At 38.6% G+C, this 19,765-nt stretch overlaps 1 protein-coding gene across 4 annotated transcripts in view; it reads left to right on the forward strand.

Annotated features, from left to right (window-relative positions):
* Window positions 1-8,106: 8,106 nt before the first annotated feature.
* Window positions 8,107-19,765, forward strand: part of DNAJC27 (DnaJ heat shock protein family (Hsp40) member C27) — a 40,849-nt gene continuing 29,190 nt past the window's right edge. For all 4 annotated transcript variants that reach the window (XR_002309362.2, XR_002309363.2, XM_020870492.2 and 1 more), the window contains exons 1-2: window positions 8,107-8,374; window positions 16,762-16,844. Coding sequence is in view for 2 of the 4 variants with exons in the window: in XM_020870492.2 (XP_020726151.1) it covers window positions 8,288-8,374; window positions 16,762-16,844 (170 nt within the window). In the remaining 2 variants the exon portion in view is untranslated. The remainder of the gene's footprint in view (window positions 8,375-16,761; window positions 16,845-19,765) is intronic.

A 19,765-nucleotide genomic window follows, 5' to 3' on the forward strand; every position in this document is an offset into this window, starting at 1 on the left:
CAAGTCCCTGCCAGCCCTCCTTTCCTTCTGGGTTGAGTAAAACGGAAACTAGCCATGGGGAGGATAAGCTGGAACCAGTTATGGAATGGATTCCCGGGAAGTCATGACAAGCAGTAGTCACAGTTGTCACAGGCAGACAGTGGTCTTAGCAGGGAATGGCTGTGGCTGGAGTGGGATCTGAAAATATAGTGAGAAGACACTTGTTTCTTTGTTGTATATGCTGCTTCCCACCACACAGTCTCTGTCTGGTTTCCATGGACACCAAGATCCATCATAGGAACAGCACAAGAAACTCTTGAGCAGAGAAAAATATCAGACCAAGTCTGCTTTTTTAACTCTTAAACCCATGTGAAAATTAGGTAGGAACTGTTTTTGTAAACTTTTTGTATTGCAGCAAAACATCTTATGGAAAAGTGCACAAAACATTAGCGTGCAGCTTAGTAAATTTTCACAACATGAACCCACCTTTGTAGCCATCACCCAGATCAAGATACAGAACATGACCGATGCCAAGACCCTCTTTACACCCCATTTAATTCACTAAGCCCCTAAATAACCAGAATCCTGACTCCTAACACCATGGATTAGTTTTATCTGTTTTTGTGTGTGTGCTTAGTCACGACCCCCTAGACTGTAGCCTGCCAGGCTCCTCTGTCCATGGGATTCTCCAGGCAAGAATACTGGAGTGGGTTGCCATTTCCTTCTCCAGGGGATCTTCCTGACCCGGGAATCGAACCCAGGCCTCCTTCATTGCAGGCAGATTCTTTACCGACTGAGCTAGGAGGCATAATTGGAATCATCCAGTACATACTCCTCTATATCTCGTTTCTTTAATTCAACATTATATTTATGCAAGTCATAGCAGTAGTATAGTATTATATAGGGAAAATATAGTATTCCATTGTAAGAATCTGCCACAATTTATTTATCCATTCTGCCACTGCTGAACAAATAAGTTGTTTCCAGTTTTTGACTAATAGTACTGCTATAAATATTCCTACATCAGGAATATATGTCTATCTGATAAAGAATATATATCTAGAACATAAAAAGAATTCTTACAAGTCAATAAGAATAAACTCAATAAAACATTGGATGAGATAATTGAACAAGTACTTCATGTAAGAGAAAATGGCTTATGAATATATGAAGTCACCCAATCTCATTAGTCATCAGGGACAGACAAATGACCATTAGATGCTACCACAAGCCTACAAGGAAGGCTAGCATGAAAAGACTGACAAAGTTGAAGACCAATGAGAATTTGGAACAATTGGAATGTTCATTCCCTGTTGATGGGAGTATAACTTGATAAAGCAAGTTTGGAAAACTATTTGATAGCACCTATATGCCCTATGACAAAAGAATTCAACCCTAAAGAAATGTGAATGTAAGTAAAGTGCTGCATGGCATGTAGGGTCTTAATTTACCAACCAAAGATAGAATCCATGTCCCCTGTAATTCAAAGGCAGTATCTTAACCCACTGGACCACCAGGGAAGCTCCTGAATGTAAATACTATGGTAGACTTTTCCTGTAAAATGTTAGAGTTGCATTAAGCTGCAAATAGGCATGACTAGTCATCAGCAGACCAATCACTTTAAGCCTTCTTTCTATTGTCTACAGAATCAGCATAGTTCCTACTTTCTTTGATTATTCACAAATTCTTCAACATCCCTGCTGAATCTTTACCAGAACTATTAAAGACAGCTGGGTAAAAAGCAGAATCCTATCTGGTAAAAAGCAGAAATGCAGAGATTTCCTTCTTTCTTTCATTCTATTTCCTGTCATTTTCTTCTTCCTGCTTCTCTTCCCTTCTTCTTTCTTAAACTTTTTATCAGGTTATTGGATGCCATTAACTGCAGCTAGATAGGCAAAATAGAAACTTTGGTTTGTGCCAAAATCTCTTCTCCCTAGTAACCAGATCATTATGGCTGGAGTATCCAGAAATCTGAGGAAGAGCATTTTAGGCAGAGGGAAACTAAATACAAAGCCCATGAGATTCAGGGACTTCCCTGGTGGTCCAGTGGTTAAGACTCCGTGCTTCCCAACCCAGATGCCCATCAGCAGACGAATGGATGAGGAAGCTGTGGTACATATACACCATGGAATATTACTCAGCCATTAAAAAGAATTCATTTGAATCAGTTCTAATGAGATGGATGAAACTGGAGCCCATTATACAGAGCGAAGTAAGCCAGAAAGATAAAGACCATTACAGTATACTAACACATATATATGGAATATAGAAAGATGATAACGATAACCCTATATGCAAAACAGAAAAAGAGACTCAGATGTATAGAACAGACTTGTGGACTCTGGGAGAAGGTAAGGGTGGGATGTTTCAAGAGAACAGCATTGAAACATGTATATTATCTAGGGTGAAACAGATCACCAGCCCAGGTTGTGTGCATGAGACAAGTGCTCGGGCCTGGTGCACTGGGAAGACCCAGAGGGATCGGGTGGAGAGGGAGGTGGGAGGGGGGACCGGGATGGGGAATACATGTAAATCCATGGCTAATTCATTTCAATGTATGACAAAAACTACTGTAATGATGTAAAGTAATTAGCCTCCAACTAATAAAAATAAATGGAAAAAAAAAATAAAGGATATGACTGTGTTAGAATAACTAAAAAAAAAAAAAAGACTCCGTGCTTCCACTGTAGGGTGTGTGGGTTTGGTCCCTGGTCAGGAAACTAAGACCCCAGATGCCACATGGTATGTCCAAAAATTAAAAAAAACAAACAAAGAGTCCATGAGGTTCAAATGACTTGGCATTCAAAGAATGGGAGGAAGATGGCATTTCACTCTAGTAATTCACCTGGCACCCCAGAAAGTCTCCCAAGAAATCTGCACTTTGCTCTGAGTTCAATTCATTGGTGAAGCATAGGCAATCTTCTCCCTGTCTATATCACTGAGTACCACTTGCCACAAACTCCTTGCTACATTCCACTTCCTGTTGGCATCCCTGCTTCATTGGTTTGGCACTTTCAAGATGGCTTGATCCCATAGCTGGCAAACTGGTGTGAGCTGTCATATGTGAGCTCAACTGTGGCTGTGGATGGGGGTGGGGTGCCTCATCTCCTCTCTCTGGGGGCTTCTCCATTAACTGCCAGGACTTCTTCACAGCTAGAATTCCAAAAGTGAGCATTGCAAGAGAACTAGAAGAAAACCACACTGCTTTCTATTATCTAGCTTTGAAAGTGTCATTAGCATTACTTACACCCGTCACAAAGCCACCAGATTCAAGGGACGGAAGACATAGACATCCCCCGCAACACCTCTCACGGGGAGAAATGGCATTCCCATTATAAGAATATTATATGAGAACCTTGAAGACATTATGCTAAGTGAAACAAACCAGTCAGAAAAGGACAAATACTGTGTGATTCCACTCAAATGAGATGCCAGGGGTAGTCAAATGCATAGAGACAGAAGGAGAATGGTGGTTGCCAGGAGTAGGGGGAAAGAGGAGGGGAAGCTGATGTTTAACGGGAAAAGAATTTCAGTTTGGAAAGATGGAAAAGATCTGGAGGTGGATTGTAGTAATGGTTTCATACAATGTGAATGCACTTAATGCCACTGAACTGTACACTTTAAAATGATCAGAATGGTAAATTTTATGCATATTTTCATTTTACAGAAAATACCCTATGGGGTAGGAAATATTGTTTCGTCACACAGTCCTATAGATGAGAGTAGGATGAGTGTGTAGGTGTCTACATGGTAGCATAATATTCATGTCCTCTGATACAGTGCAGTGCATGCTCAGAACTAAAATCCTGGAACTCACACGTAAGATAGAAAGGGCTAGTCAGAGTATCTTCCAAGGTCCTTGTATTGCTCAGGAAAAACTCATCCCATGCCAGATGCTTCTCTAAGTTTTTTCACTCCCCTCCATCATCTGCCTGATTATTATATTACCCTTCAGAATCCCCAGGTCATTGTTCTGCATTTCTTTCAGAGTTTATAGTTATCAGTGGGAGACTTGGTCTGTAGGGACTTTCACTGCCAAACTAGAAAGAGAGCTTCTCAATAAATTGAATCTAATACAAAACTATTCAGTATGTGTATTAGTTTTCTGTTGCTGTATAACAACAGCTTCAAACATTTAATATCTTACAGTTCTGTAGGTCAGAAATCCCGGCAAGGAGTAACTTGTTCTCTGGATCAGAAATCTCATAAGGCTGCAATCAGGGTGATAGATAGCTGTGTCCTCACCTGCAACTCAAGAGTATCATCCCATATTATGCAGGTTTTTGGCAGAATTCATTTACTTGAGGTGGTAGGATTGAGGTGCCCGTTTTCTTGCTAGCTATCAACTAGGGATTCCCTCTCAGCTCCGAGAGCCCACTAAGGTCTTTGCTATGTGGCCCCTTCCATCTTCAAAGCCAGCAATGGAGAACCTCCCTCACGTTGAATCTTTTTCACTCTCTGAATACCTCTCACCAGAAAAAGGTTTGTCCCATTTAAGAACTTTCCTTAGCAACCTTCCCTTCACAAGAGCTTCTCTTGTGGCTTAGCTGGTAAAGAATCTGCCTGCAATGCAAGAGACCTGGGTTTGATCCCTGAGTTGGGAAGATCCCCTGGAGAAGGGAAACGTTACCCACTCCAGTATTCTGGCCTGGAGAATTCCATGGACTCTATAGTCCACGGGATCGCAAAGAGTCAGACACAACTGAGTGACTTTCACTTTAACAACCTGAGGTCTGGCCCAGGGAGAATAATCTCTCTATCTTAAAAACAACTGAATCTAACCACCAAACACAAATTGAGGGATATTCTAAAAATAGATTCAGATTTTAAAAAGACCGAAGATATATGGCAACTAAATGATGCTGGATGAGGCTCCAGACCAGGGGTAAAGAACATAGTTACAGAGAATACTATTAGAGTAAATGGTAAAACCTGAATAAGGATTGTGTTTGATCAAAATGTCCCACATGTTCTTGGTTCAACGTGCCCTCAGTGTCTCAGTAATTTTTTCATGGTGTTCCTTGGCCAAAAAAAAAAAAAAAAAAAAATCTAGCTCCAAGCAACTTATTAAATGCTTATGCTCTAACAATTTAGTTGCCATTTGAAAAAAATATTACACATATACTGAAAGAAAAATGGTATTTTTATTTCATTCTTAAATAACCACAATTATTTACTAATGGGATTTATGCAGCTACTGTGCACTGTACAACTTCTCAAATCCTGGAATCAGTTTGGGTAAGACCACCCTCATTTCCTGTTCTCATTGATTTTTGCACTGTATGTTTTATCACAAACACTGAAAAAACCCAGCTTCCCAAGTATATGACATTTCCAAGAAATATGGCGCCATCTATTGTTAAAGCTCTACATAACCTCAAGTGAGTAGTTTTGCTTGCCTTGAAAGTTCAGAATGTATGAATAAAATATCACACAGATACCCTCCATGAATTCACCGCGGTGCTGAGGGGCACCCAGTGCACAGTTTGGGAACCACAGGATTAGACGATAGTTTTGTAATAATGTTACGCTTCCTCCAATTGATAAGTATGCTGTTGCTATGTAAGAGAAAGTCCTTGTTATTTAGGAAATGCACATCAAAGTGTTTATGAATAAAGACATCTGCAAACTACTTTCAAATGATTTAGACAAATTGTGTGTATAATTGTGTACACATAGTTAGTGAGCACAACTGATATAGGAAATGAGCAAAATATTAACAAGGAATCTGGATAAAGGGTTTACAAGGTTTTTCCCCGCCTACTATTCTTGAAATTATTTCAAAATAAAGATTTCTAAAAGATGAAATACAAGACTATATTTCAAGGTATATATACATATATAGTAAAATAATATTTAAATGCCTGGAAATTAGAAGCGCCAATTCAAATAGTTACAATGTTTTGTAGAGTGGGAAGAGGGATATACATTTGGGGAAGAGTACATACAATATCACAGATGTTTTATTTCCTAAGGTAAGTGGTGGACACTACACAGATATACATTACATTATCATTCATATATTTAACTATGTCTGACATACTTCATAGTTTATTTTAAAGAATAAATATGTAGAATCTGGACTTCCCTAGTGGTACAGTGGATAAGAATCTGCCTGCCAATGCAGGGGACACTGGCTAGATACTTGGTCCAGAAGATTCCACATGCCGAGGGGCAACTAAGCCTGTGTGCCACAACTACTGAGCCCATGCTTTAGGGTCCTTGAGCTGTAACTGCTGAGCCTGTGTGCCGGAGCACCTGAAGCCTGTGCTCTGCAATCAGGGAGGCCACTGCAACGAAAGGCCCACACATCTAGAGACTGGCCCCTGCTTCTGCACAACTAGAGAGAGCCTCCACGTAGCAATGAAGACCCAGTGCAACCAAAAATAAAAGTTAATTAATAAAAATATATGTAGAATCTTTCATAACAGATAAAACATAAAAAATATGAGTAAATGAAAGCATACTGCTGTTATTTATTGGGGATTACCATATACTTCATGGGCAGCCCTGACTGCTACTACACACCCGTGTCATGCCAACATTGTGGATTAAGAGGGCTGACTCCAGAGCTCACATTTCTAATACCCATACTATATCTTCCAGCTCCATACACAGTGAACATACTTCTCTTTGCTCTTTTTATCTTAGACCAGAAAAGAAAGCTAACTTTCTTGCTTTTTCTGTTTTAAACTAATTTAACACAACTAGTAAACAATATGGCTGTACATATTCAAACCTTGAAAACATCAATATGAAAAAATGATAATAAATTTTAGTCTTTAGCACATTTCATGGCTCTCATGCTCAACAGTATTATACCTAATGTCTTTAATAGTTGAAGATTTGACATTTTGTAACTATACTTCCACAATATCAGTTCTATTACAGGGCCAGTATGGCAGAAACCAACACAACATTGTAAAGCAATTTTCCTCCAATTAAATAATAAGTTAAAAAAGAAGAAATAAAAGAAACAGATGTTTATTGATTTATCAAATCATACTGAGAGATCAGCATCTGGAAAATCAGTATAAATCCAATTCTTTTAAGCTTTAAACTATCAAAATTCTAACTAGGACTTATATTTCATAATTGTAAAGAATTTTAGAAGCTTCACCGAACTAAATTACATTACTTGTTTACTATGGAAACAAACCAAAATAAGCTTTTTCCTTAATAAGCATTTAATGTTTCAAAATTAAACATTAAAATGCTTGAAAAATCTAACTTAAAATAACTGTTATAAAACTTTGAGCCTTTAGTCACTATCTTCTTGCAATGTATTTAAAACGTTTACACCTATGTGAGAACAGAAGCAATGCTACCTTCCCCCTCATAATTTAGTGGGAAATTGGCAGCCATTCTTTTTCAGGGCACTAAACAAACGTTTGTCAAGTTCTATTCATCTTCTGTAGCTAAATATATTGACCCAAAAAGCGACAGTTGCTCAAACTGTTTTCTATTCTAGAAGATGCTTTCTTGTCTCATCGCTTAGAACGAGAAAAGTGGTTATCTCAGAATTATGATTTTCTTGTTATATTTTCAGCTAAAGGTGAGAACAAGATGGGGTTAAATGTGGATGAGTAGCAGCGTAACGAGATAAACTGAGCTCACAGCTACAATCACAAACACCTTGACAGAAGTTAAAGTATAAGAAAGGTCTAATCTGAACGTTCCACCTGCAGGCCAGAAGTACATAATAGGGACCCCAAGGCAAACATAATATTGGGGGGGGGGGGGTGTCAGCGCCCATGGGTACTGAAGAATCCACAAAAAATACACCAAAACGGACCGTGGTCTACTTGGCATATCCGCGCCGATGGACCTTGAACTAATACGTAATTTCAGCTACTTCCAGCCTGAGAATCTGCCTCGAACAGTCAATAAATTTCTACCACTCGGCTGCGAACCTAACAAATTTCTAGGTCCTGAACCCCACCCTGGACACAAGGTCGCATCCTCTCTGAAGTGTAAAACTCAGCCAACCCCCGTGAGGCCACCTTTCTTCCTAGGGCCGCTGCCGGGCCAGATCGCCCGACCCTAGGGAGCAACCTCATCTCTGGGGCCTGGTGATGACGTCACGCGGCCCCTTGCTAGCATCGCGAGACTCTTTTCTCCCTCCCCCCAGTTCCCTACGCTCCCAACCGCCAGCGCCCGCTGCCAGGCAGCGGCGGGGATGGCGAGCCGCGGAGCCGAGGCGGTGACGAGAGCAGCGGTCCCGCCATTGGACGAGGAAGCCTGAGGGACGGGCCAGCGTGGTGAACAAGCAGAGACCGAGGCTGCTGGCCCCGAGAGAGCGAGGGCCATGGAGGCCAGCATGCCGAAGCGGAAGGAGCCTGGCAAGTCCCTGCGCATCAAAGTCATCTCCATGGGCAACGCCGAAGTGGGAAAAGTGAGTACCGCGCTGGGAGGGGCGGGACCGCAGCGCGGCGGAGCGACGTGCCGATTGGCTGGGAGGGCGGCCACTCAACAGCCTGGTCGCCCGGCCTCCTCCCCGCCCCTGAGCAGGCCTGGGTCTCCTGAGGGATCTGGCTCCAAGAGGAAAAACTCTCCTGACCTTTTTGACCTTTGGGTCGCCCCCCTTTGACACCTAAGAAGGTGTCTCGAGTGGCCTCTAACCGTTGACTATATCCCAAAGAGAGAGGAGGCCTAGGTCCTCATGTCAGATCGTCTGCTTGTATAACATGTCTGCGTTCTGGGTGACCCGTACAGGACTTTGAGGTGGAGAATAAAAGTTTAGTTATCCCAGCAGAGCTTGGGAGCTGATAACTTACTGGGCTGTGTGTGAGGATGGGGATTTGTAAAATTTACTCTGTAGATGTGGAGCCCAGAATCTACATTTCATTTGTAAGAGAGCGTAACTGATGCTGAAATGTTTCACAGGGAGGTGCAGTGGATGTCAAGGAACTTGCATTATTTTGTCTTGTTTGTGTTTCTCTCTGATAGTGTCACCACATGCATTATCGCAAAGAAGTCTTAGATCCACTGTCTTTTTCTATGGTGCTTCTACTGGCTATCAGCTCTAAACTCTCCCATAGTATTGGGGGTAGGGAGGGCAAGAGGTGAACAGAGGTCTTTATCCCCATGTGAATTCTAAGACCGCCTCTTCATCCTAATTGCCTCTTCTTCAGGATGGGTGGAAACTGTTAATTTAAGAACCTTGTAAGGTCATTAAACCAGTGATTGAGACAGAATTAGAATCTGGGTCTTCACACTCCCATTGCAATGTTCTTTCCATCATTGTTGTTTAGTCGCCAAGACTCTTTTGCGACCCCATGGACTGTAGCCCGCCAGGCTCCTCTGTCCGTGGGATTTCCAAGGCAAGCACACTAGATTGAGTTGCCATTTCCCTTTCCAGGGGATCTTCCCAACCCAGGGATCGAACCTGGGTCTCCTGCATTGCCGGTGGATTCTTTACCACTGAGCAACCGGGAAGCCTCCTTTTCCAATCATTATTTGCTGTCAAAATCAACTCCTAGTAGGATCTACATGCCCAGAGAGCTGTTAATGGGAGTGTTTATGCCAAAGACCTGCACGTAATTGATGCTCAGCAGATGTTTATTAGTGTCTTTTCTTTACATTTTTTTTTTACAAATGCTAGATTTATTTATTTATTTTCATTTATTTTTATTAGTTGGAGGCTAATTACTTTACAGTATTGTAGTGGGTTTTGTCATACATTGACATGAATCAGCCATGATTTTACATGTATTCCCCATCCCGATCCCCCTCCCACCTCCATCTCTACCTGCTCCCTCTGGGTCTTCCCAGTGCACCAGGCCCGAGCACTTGTCTCATTTTGTATTGTTTATATACCTATGCATATGTATGTAGTAACATAGCTGAAAGTCGATGATTACTTAACATCAGCTATGTGCCAGGCATTGAAAAAAAAGAAAGACCTCTAGAAGGTCATATACTAAATACTAAACTGGCTAAGTGAGCATGCTCACTTTTAAAATTTTACTATGCACATGGGTTTGGGTGAACTCCGGGAGTTGGTGATGGACAGGGAGGCCTGGCGTGCTGCGGTTCATGGGGTCACAGAGTCGGACAGGACTGAGCAACTGAACTGAACTGAATGATTAAACTTTAGAAATAGTTTAATATGTCCAGTGTCACCACGTTCATGTAATATGGTTCTAGATTTATTAGCCAATGCAGTTAGGGAGAAGGAAATAATGTATGAAATGCTGAAAAGGAGAAAGCAAAATTGCCATTATATGTTAATGATATGATTATTTATCTGAAAACCCAAAGAGAATTAACTGAAAACCTATTAGAAACAATAGACAAAATTAATATATAAAAACTTCAGCTTTACTGTATCAGAATTATAATTTTTGGACTATATAATTGAAAAACTGTTTTAATGTACAACAATGACCAAAATAAAGTACCCAGGCTTAAACTTCAGAAGATATAGTAGGTCCTAGGACCTATATAAAGAAACATTTCTACAGAGAGACATATAATTACTTAGACAAGTGGAAAGGTATGTGTCCTCTTAATTAGGTTCACTCAATATTTTGGAGATACCAGTTCTTTAAAATAATCTACAAATGTCATTCAATTATAGTTAAAACATCAGTAATTTTTTTCTTCAGAACATAATAAAAGGTACTAAAAATCCTTATGAAAAATTAAATGTGAGACTAACCAAGAAAATTGAGGAGAAGAAATGAGAGGAAACTAACACTACCAGATATTAAAACATATTTTAAAGTTACCAAGCTTTTCCTGTTGATACTGGAAAGTAAATACAGAGACATTAGAGAAACAGATTGGAGTCCAGAAATAAACCCAAAAGTATAAGGAAATTCAGTTTACAACAAATATAGTTAAACTGGGAAAGTAGGGACCATTTAGGAGAAGGCCATGGCAACCCACTCCAGTACTCTTGCCTGGAAAATCCCATGGATGAAGGAGCCTGGTGGGCTGCAGTCCATGGGATCACTAAGAGTCGGACACGACTGAGCGCCTTCACTTTCACTTTTCACTTTCATGCATTGGAGAAGGAAATGGCAACCCACTCCAGTATTCTTGCCTGGAGAATCCCAGGGATGGAGGAGCCTGGTGGGCTGCCGTCTATGGGGTTGCACAGAGTTAGACACGACTGAAGCAACTTAGCAGCAGCAGCAGCAGCAGGGACCATTTAATAAATACTTTTGTTACAACTATTTACTGTTTGGGGGTAGAGTGGATTCCTTCTGAATGCCTTTCTCAAAAATAATTTTTTCATAGATGAAATATTTAAATATAATTAAAAAATGTTTGCCTTAGTTATAAAAGTAAAACACACTCATTTTAAAGGATTTAGAATATGTAGGAAGATATACAGATAAATAATTTTAGGTTAAAAAGACATGCCCTAGTAAATAGTCCTTGGCTCAAAGGACAAATCAAAGCAAATGACAAAATAACTAGAAACCAATGAAAGGAGAGAATCCATGCCAAAACCTTCAGGGCAAATTGAAAGCAATCCTAAAAGGAAAATGAATTATCTAACTCATTTCTAAAAAGGAGACGTTAAAAACTAAAAGAACTTAGTAGTTGTACAACTTTGTGACTATGCTTGGAACCACTGAAATTGTACATCTTAAAAGTATGAATATTATGGTATAGTATAACTGAACTTTCAAAAATAAAAGAACTTAAGACAGAAGAAAAAGGGCACCAAATATGAGAGAAAGAACTGGAAAGATTAATGAAAAAGAAAAATGCCTAAAATTTATTTTAAGAAAAATAGAGAAAGCAAAAAATTACAAGATTAGTACTGAAAATCACATTCTGGAAGAAATTAAAAGAACGATTAGAGAATACTACATATATTTAGTTCTGTGGGAACATATTTCAAAATATAGAGAAAATGGAGGATTTCCTAGCAAAATATAAATTACCAAAATTGACTCAAAAAGAAGTAGAACACGCAAGTGACCAGTCATACAAAAAGAAATTGGAAAAAGCAATTAAAAGATTTACTATCCAAAAAGGTATCAGGATTAGATGGTTTCATGAAAAGATTTATTTAAGCTTTAAATAACATATAATTTCAGTTACTTAAGTTATTCCAAGGCAAAGAAAAAGATGAACAGTACTCCAATTTATTTATATAAAGTTATGGTTATTTAAATAGCAAAACTTGACATAGTATCAAAAAAGAAAAGTATATATACTATTTTCATATATACATACAAATGCATAATTCCTAAATATCCATGAATAGAATTCAGCAGCATATCAAAAATTTCACTATTAGCAAGTAGGGTTTATTCCCTAAATGCAAACTTGGTTCAATATCAAGAAGTTAATCATCATAATTTGTTTATATTCTAAACCAACTTTTCTGTTAGGCGATGTGTCTTTCTTACCAGTTTTTCTGGTTTGGGGATGTTAGAGTTATTAACTTTTTGCCAGCCATATGAGTTACAAATATTTGCCCCAGTTATGTTCTTTGAATACTTGGTGTTTTGCCATATAATTGCTTTTATTACTATTTGTATATATTCAATTATGCCCATCTTTTTTAAAATTGAAATATAGTTGATGTACAATATTATGTTAGCTCTAGGTATGTTACACAGTGATTTGACATTTGTATACATTATGAAATGATCATCACAAAGTCTAGCAACCAACTGTCCCCATATGAAGTTACTGCAATAATATTATTGACTGTATTCTCCATGCTGTATAATACATTCTAGTGGCTTACTTCTTTTATAACTGGAGGTTTGTACCTCTTGTTCCTGTTTACCTATTTCACTTCCCCATCCCCTACCCCCTCTGGCAACTACCCATTTGTTCTCTGTATCTCTGAGTCTGTTTTTGTTTTGTTTGTTAGGTTCCACATATGAGATCATATGGCATTTGTCTGTCTTTGACTTATTTCACTTAACATAATACCCTGTTAAATTTCATTCATGTTTTCACGAATGATAAGGTTTCATTTTTAAAATGAAAAAAATAAAAATTTAAAATTTATTTAAAAAATAACAGTAATAGTCCATTATGTGCATATATATATATACATATAATATATATTTATACCATATCTTCTTTAGCCGTTCATCCGTGGATGAACACTTAGGTTGCCTCCATATCTTAGCTATTGTAAATAATGCTGCAGTGAACATCAGGGTGCATATATCTTTTTGAATTGGCGTTTTTGTTTGCTTCAGGTAAGTACCCAGAAGTGAAATTGCTGGATCATATGGTTGTTCTATTTTTATTTTTTTGCCAAACCTTCATACAATGTGTTCCATTGTGACTGCACCAGTTGAGAATCCCACCAGTGTTGCACAAGGATCCCTTTTCTCCACATCCTAACACTTGTTATTAATTGTCTTTTTGATGACAGCCATTCTTACTAGTGTAAGGTGGTATCTCATTGTAGTTTTAATTTGCATTTCCTTTATGATTAATGGTGTTTTTTTATGTATGGTGTGAGAAAGTAGTCCAGTTGATTCTTTTACATATAGCTGTCTAGTTTTCCCAATACCGTTTATTAAAAGTGGTGTGTTTTCCCATTATATATTATTGCTTTTTTGTCATTGATTGACCATCTAACTGTGGGTTTGTGTCTGGGTTGTCTATTCTGTTCCATTGATCTGTATGTCTGTTTTTATGTCAATATCCTGCTGTTTTGATTACTGCCATTTTGTTCTATAGTTTGAAATCAGAGGGTATACCTCCAGCTTTGTTCTTTTTCAAGATGCTTTGACTATGCTTTTCTGTTTGTTTTTTTTATGGTTTCTGGGTTTTCTGTTTTGGTTGAAAATGTTTTCGGATATTCTACATATATTGCACATTTTCTTGTGAAATTTTTATTGTTTTAATTTGAGATACTTAAATCACAAATTCACCTGTAATTTTTTTTGCATATAAGTCAGTTAAGGACCCAACTTAATTTTTTTTTCCCTGATGGATATTCAGTGTGCCAGTAACCTTATACTAAATATTTTTCCCATTGACTTTATTATTTTTTTGTTTTGTTTTTTCCCAGTGACTTTAAATATCACTTTTGTCACTTTTAAAATTTTCATATATAATGGGGCCTATTTTGGAGCTCTCTGTTCTTTTCTACTAAACTACTTGTCTATTTTTATGCCAATATAAGACCCTCTCAATTGGTTTCAAACTATATTTTAATACTTGTCAATGCAAATTCTCACCTCTTTCTACTGCCTTGTCCCTTTCCTGTTTTTTATACTTCAATTAGTTCTTCTCAGATAGCTGTTCTTTCATATGAATTTTAGGATAATTCTATTACCTGCCTCCTGAGAAATCTGTATGCAGGTCAAGAGGCAACAGAACCGGACATGGAACAATGGACTGGTTCCAAATTGGGAAAGGAGTATGTCAAGGCTGTATATTGTCACCCTGTTTATTTAACTTATAGACAGAGTATATCATGCAAAATGTTGGGCTGGATGAAGGCACAAGCTGGAGTCAAGATTGCAGGGAGAAATATCAATAACCTCAGTTATGCAGATGACACCACCCTTAGGGCAGAAAGTGAAGAGGAACTAAAGAGCCTCTTGATGAAAGAGGAGAGTGAAAAAGCTGGTTTAAAACTCAACATTCAAAAAACGAAGATCATGGCATCTGGTCCCATCACTTCATGGTAAATATATGGGAAAACAATGGAAACAGTGACAGACTTTCTTTTCTTGGGCTTCAAAATCACTGCAGATGGTGACTGCTGCTGTGAAATTAAAAGACGCTCTTTGGAAGAAAAGCTATGACCAGCCTAGACAGTGTATTAAAAAGCAGAGATATTACTTTGCTGACAAAGGTCTGTCTAGTCAAAGCTATGGTTTTTCCAGTAGTCATGTATGGATGTGAGAGTTGGACCATAAAGAAAGCTGAGAGCCGAAGAATTGATGCTTTTGAACTGTGGTGTTGGAGAAGACTCTTGAGAGTCCCTTGGACTGCAAGGAGATCCATCCTAAAGGAGATCAGTCCTGGGTGTTCATTGGAAGGACTGATGTTGAAGCTGAAACTCCAATACTTTGGACATCTGATGCGAAGAGCTGACTCATTGGAAAGGACCCTGATGCTGGGAAAGATTGAGGGCAGGAGGAGAAGGGGATGACAGAGGATGAGATGGTTGGATGGCATCACCGACTCAATGGACATGGGTTTGGGTGGACTCCAGGAGTTGGTGATGGACAGGGAGACCTGCTGTGCTGCGGTTCATGGTGTCATAAAGAGTCGGACACGACTGAGTGACTGAACTGAACTGAGTGTTTAAATTGTCTACTGGAGTTAAAGGACTTCCACGTACCTTAATCTCATGAATAATTTAGAAAAAGGCTATATTTATTTTTCTCTGATATTCTGAGAGAAAACATTTGAAAAGTGCTTTCAAGCTGTAAGGTGTTTTTTAAAGTGTAGCTTTTTAGCCGTAGTCACTCCAAAGAAGTTTTTCCTTCAGTTCCCAGTGAGCTTATTAAGTACTTTTTAAAGCAGCTGTCCTATTTAATTTAGATTGAGGTTCATCAGGAAAGTGAGCAGAATAAGCTTCATCACCAGTGCTTCAAGTAAATTATGTTTCATGAGTGCTAAGGATTGCTATTAATGTATAAGTCATTTTAAATCACTTTTTCATTGGCACTGAGCTAATCTCTCAGATGTGAAGATACAAGATAAAAGGAGTAAAATACCGGTGCTTGCCTTCAAGTAATTTACTGTCTAGCTGAAGAGATAAAATGATGTACAGGTGAAAGATAACAAAGCAGTGAATGATAACAAAAACATTGTATATATATTTATATATACATCTATATACATGTGTAGTTTGTGTTAGAGGACTTCAGATGTAGGCAAGATCTCTTATAATCAGAGTGCTTTGGGATAAGTAAGATTTGGAAAGAAGGGAGAAAGCTCATTCCAAATAGGAAGGAAAGTAATGACAAGAGTCAGGAAGTCAGGCCTGGAATTTGGCAGAAATGGAGGATTTATTTTAGAAGGGTTTAGACAGAAGACAGATTAGGGTCAGATTATGGAGGGTCTTGAATAATGGACAGAGGAGTTCCGATGTTGAACTCTTGGCAGTGAGAAGCTGCTGAAGATTTTTAGTTAGAGAAGTGAAATAATGTTAGCAGTATGCAGTGTTGATTGAAATTGGGAGGGAAAGGAGGCATAAAGACCAATAAAGAATTTCCTATAGTTGTACAGGAGTAGATAATGAAGACCTAAAGTAAAGTGGTATCAATGGGAATTAGAACAAAGAGAAAAAAAAAAGAACGAAGAGAAAGATCGAAGAAACGGTCAAAAAAAGATTTAGAAAGACTCAGAGTCAGATATGACTTTAATAATTTAATCCTCTGTAATTGGGAAAATGGTATCATTAATGGAAACAGATGTCAGCAGAATGAGCTGTCTGCTGTTTTTATGTATAAGATTAGTTCATATTTGGACACGTGGAATTTGTAGAATGGTTGGACATCTAGGTAGAAATTGGTCTAGTAGATATTTGGAGATGTGGATCTGGTCTGGGGAGGGAAGTTGAGATAGATATTTTAGATCCTTTAGAACAAGTATTTTAGATCCTTTAGAACAAGGATTGAGCACTAAATTGAAAACAAGAGTTTTGAAATAATTTCCCTTTAAAAACTTCGCCTTTAGTACTTGTTTCCGTTATTTTATAATTTCAGCTTTTAAAAAAGCATTGTCTCATAGGGGTAGATGAAGAAACCATAATGAAGAAATGTGCTTATTTTTTATGGGTTCCCAGAGTGTCTTTACTAAAAGCTTTTATTTTTACCCTTTTAGAGCTGTATTATAAAGCGATACTGTGAGAAGAGATTTGTGTCTAAATACCTTGCAACAATTGGAATTGACTATGGAGTCACAAAGTGAGTACATATATTGTTTCCTTAGGCTTGCAAATCACATAGAAATTCAGAACCCCTCTAAACTGATCTGTCTTGAAATAGATTCTGAAGATAAATTGGTACAGAGAGGAATGAGACCTTTACAGACAGCAGTGATCATGTCATTTGTTTATCATGGAGCACGTTCTGTTTGCCAAGCCTTCTAAGTGGGATGTAGGGGCTGGTGATGGGCAAGTCAGCACAAAGCCTGACTGGCAGACATACCTTTTCAGGAAGCATGTGTCTATGTAAGCAGGTCCTGTTAGCAGGTGTGTTTTTAGAGAATTTTGAAATATTCACTCTAAGAATTTTAAATATTATGTGAAAAATTTTCTATCAGAGAACTTCCTTTTAGTAATCTTTTTATAGCATTTTGAAATCTAGCAAAAATTATCTGGGTAGAGTGAAATTGGGTGTCAGTGGGGATTTATTTGGAGGTGGATTGAAATGGGTTGAGCTTGGGGAGATAGAGTCACATTAGGAGGAAAGCACACTGTGGAAGTGTAGAATGGAGGTAGATAGCTCATCTCCGGAGAGGTAGCTTCAAGTGTTCACTATTCTGACCCCGGCCTGCCCCTCCCTTCTCTCTTATTACATTCTTTCACACACTTTACTCTCCATCCACACTGAATTCATACAATCATACTTTTCTCTCTCAGTGCCATCCTTCATGCTGTCCACCTGAAATGTCCTTTCCCCTCGTCTCTCCACCTGTCAATCTCCTCAATCTGTAAAGTATACATGTTCCCATGAGACGTTCTGAACATCCCCTTTATCGGTCAGGACTCATTTTATTTTACTTTATTTTATTTTTTTATTTTTTTTTTCCATTTATTTTTATTAGTTGGAGGCTAATTACTTTACAACATTGCAGTAGTTTTTGTCATACATTGAAATGAATTAGCCATGGATTTACATGTATTCCCCATCCCAGTCCCCCCTCCCACCTCCCTCTCCACCCCATCCCTCTGGGTCTTCCCAGTGCACCAGGCCCGAGCACTTGTCTCATGCATCCAACCTGGGCTGGTGATCTGTTTCACCCTAGATATACATGTTTCGATGCTGTTCTCTTGAAACATCCCACCCTCGCCTTTTCCCACAGAGTCCACAAGTCTGTTCTATATATCTGAGTCTCTTTTTCTGTTTTGCATATAGGGTTATCGTTACCATCTTTCTAAATTCCATATATATGTGTTAGTATACTGTAATGGTCTTCATCTTTCTGGCTTACTTCGCTCTGTATAATGGGCTCCAGTTTCACCCATCTCATTAGAACTGATTCAAATGAATTCTTTTTAATGGCTAAGTAATATTCCATGGTGTATATGTACCACAGCTTCCTCATCCATTCGTCTGCTGATGGGCATCTAGGTTGCTTCCATGTCCTGGCTATTATAAACAGTGCTGTGATGAACATTGGGGTGCACGTGTCTCTTTCAGATCTGGTTTCCTCAGTGTGTATGCCTAGAAGTGGTATTGCTGGGTCATATGGCAGTTCTATTTCCAGCTTTTTAAGGAATCTCCACACTGTTTTCCATAGTGGCTGTACTAATTTGCATTCCCACCAACAGTGTAAGAGGGTTCCCTTTTCTCCACACCCTCCCCAGCATTTATTGCTTGTAGACTTTTGGATAGCAGCCATCCTGACTGGCGTGTAACGGTACCTCATTGTGGTTTTGATTTGCATTTCTCTGATAATGAGTGATGTTGAGCATCTTTTCATGTGTTTTTTTGCCATCCGTATGTCTTCCTTGGAGAAATGTCTGTTTAGTTCTTTGGCCCATTTTTTGATTGGGTCATTTATTTTTCTGGAATTGAGCTGCAGGAGTTGCTTGTATATTTTTGAGATTAATTCTTTGTCAGTTGCTTCGTTTGCTATTATTTTCTCCCGATCTGAGGGCTGTCTTTTCACCTTGCTTATAGTTTCCTTTGTTGTGCAAAAGCTTTTAAGTTTCATTAGGTCCCATTTGTTTATTTTTGCTTTGTTTCTAAAATTCTGGGATGTGGGTCATAGAGGATCCTGCTGTGATTTATGTCGGAGAGTGTTTTGCCTATGTTCTCCTCTAGGAGTTTTATAGTTTCTGGTCTTACATTTAGGTCTTTAATCCATTTTGAGTTTATTTTTGTGTATGTTGTTAGAAAGTGTTCTCGTTTCATTCTTTTACAGGTGGTTGACCAGTTTTCCCAGCACCACTTGTTAAAGAGGTTGTCTTTTTTACATTGTATATCCTTGCCTCCTTTGTCGAAGATAAGGTGACCATAGGTTCGTGGATTTATCTCTGGGCTTTCTATTCTGTTCCATTAATCTATATTTCTGTCTTTGTGCCAGTACCATACTGTCTTGATGACTGTGGCTTTGTAGTATAGTCTGAAGTCAGGCAGGTTGATTGCTCCAGTTCCATTCTTCTTTCTCAAGGTTACTTTGGCTATTTGAGGTTTTCTGTATTTCCATACAAATTGTGAAATTATTTGTTCTAGTTCTGTGAAAAATACCGTTGGTAGTTTGATAGGGATTGCATTGAATCTATAGATTGCTTTGGGTAGTATAGCCATTTTGACAATATTGATTCTTCCAATCCATGAACATGGTATATTTCTCCATCTGTTTGTGCAGGACTCATTTTAGTTGAAAATGACAGTTGTATTAAAATTCTCTGCTAGTCATAGGTGTTAGCATAAATTATCTTGTCTTATTATTTGTATGTGTTTAATGTCTCCTGCTAGATTATGAGCTCCATGTAGAGAGGCTATTAGAATAAATTATCTCCAAGTGCCTGATACAGTGCTAGTACACAGTCCATACTCAATAAATAATTATTGTTAGGTAAGATAGATGTTGGACTGTGAAGAAAGCTGAGCGCCGAAGAATTGATGCTTTTGAACTGTGGTGTTAGAGAAGACTC

The sequence above is a fragment of the Odocoileus virginianus genome, chromosome 2, assembly GCF_023699985.2.
Source record: "Odocoileus virginianus isolate 20LAN1187 ecotype Illinois chromosome 2, Ovbor_1.2, whole genome shotgun sequence".
Lineage (NCBI taxonomy): Eukaryota > Metazoa > Chordata > Mammalia > Artiodactyla > Cervidae > Odocoileus > Odocoileus virginianus.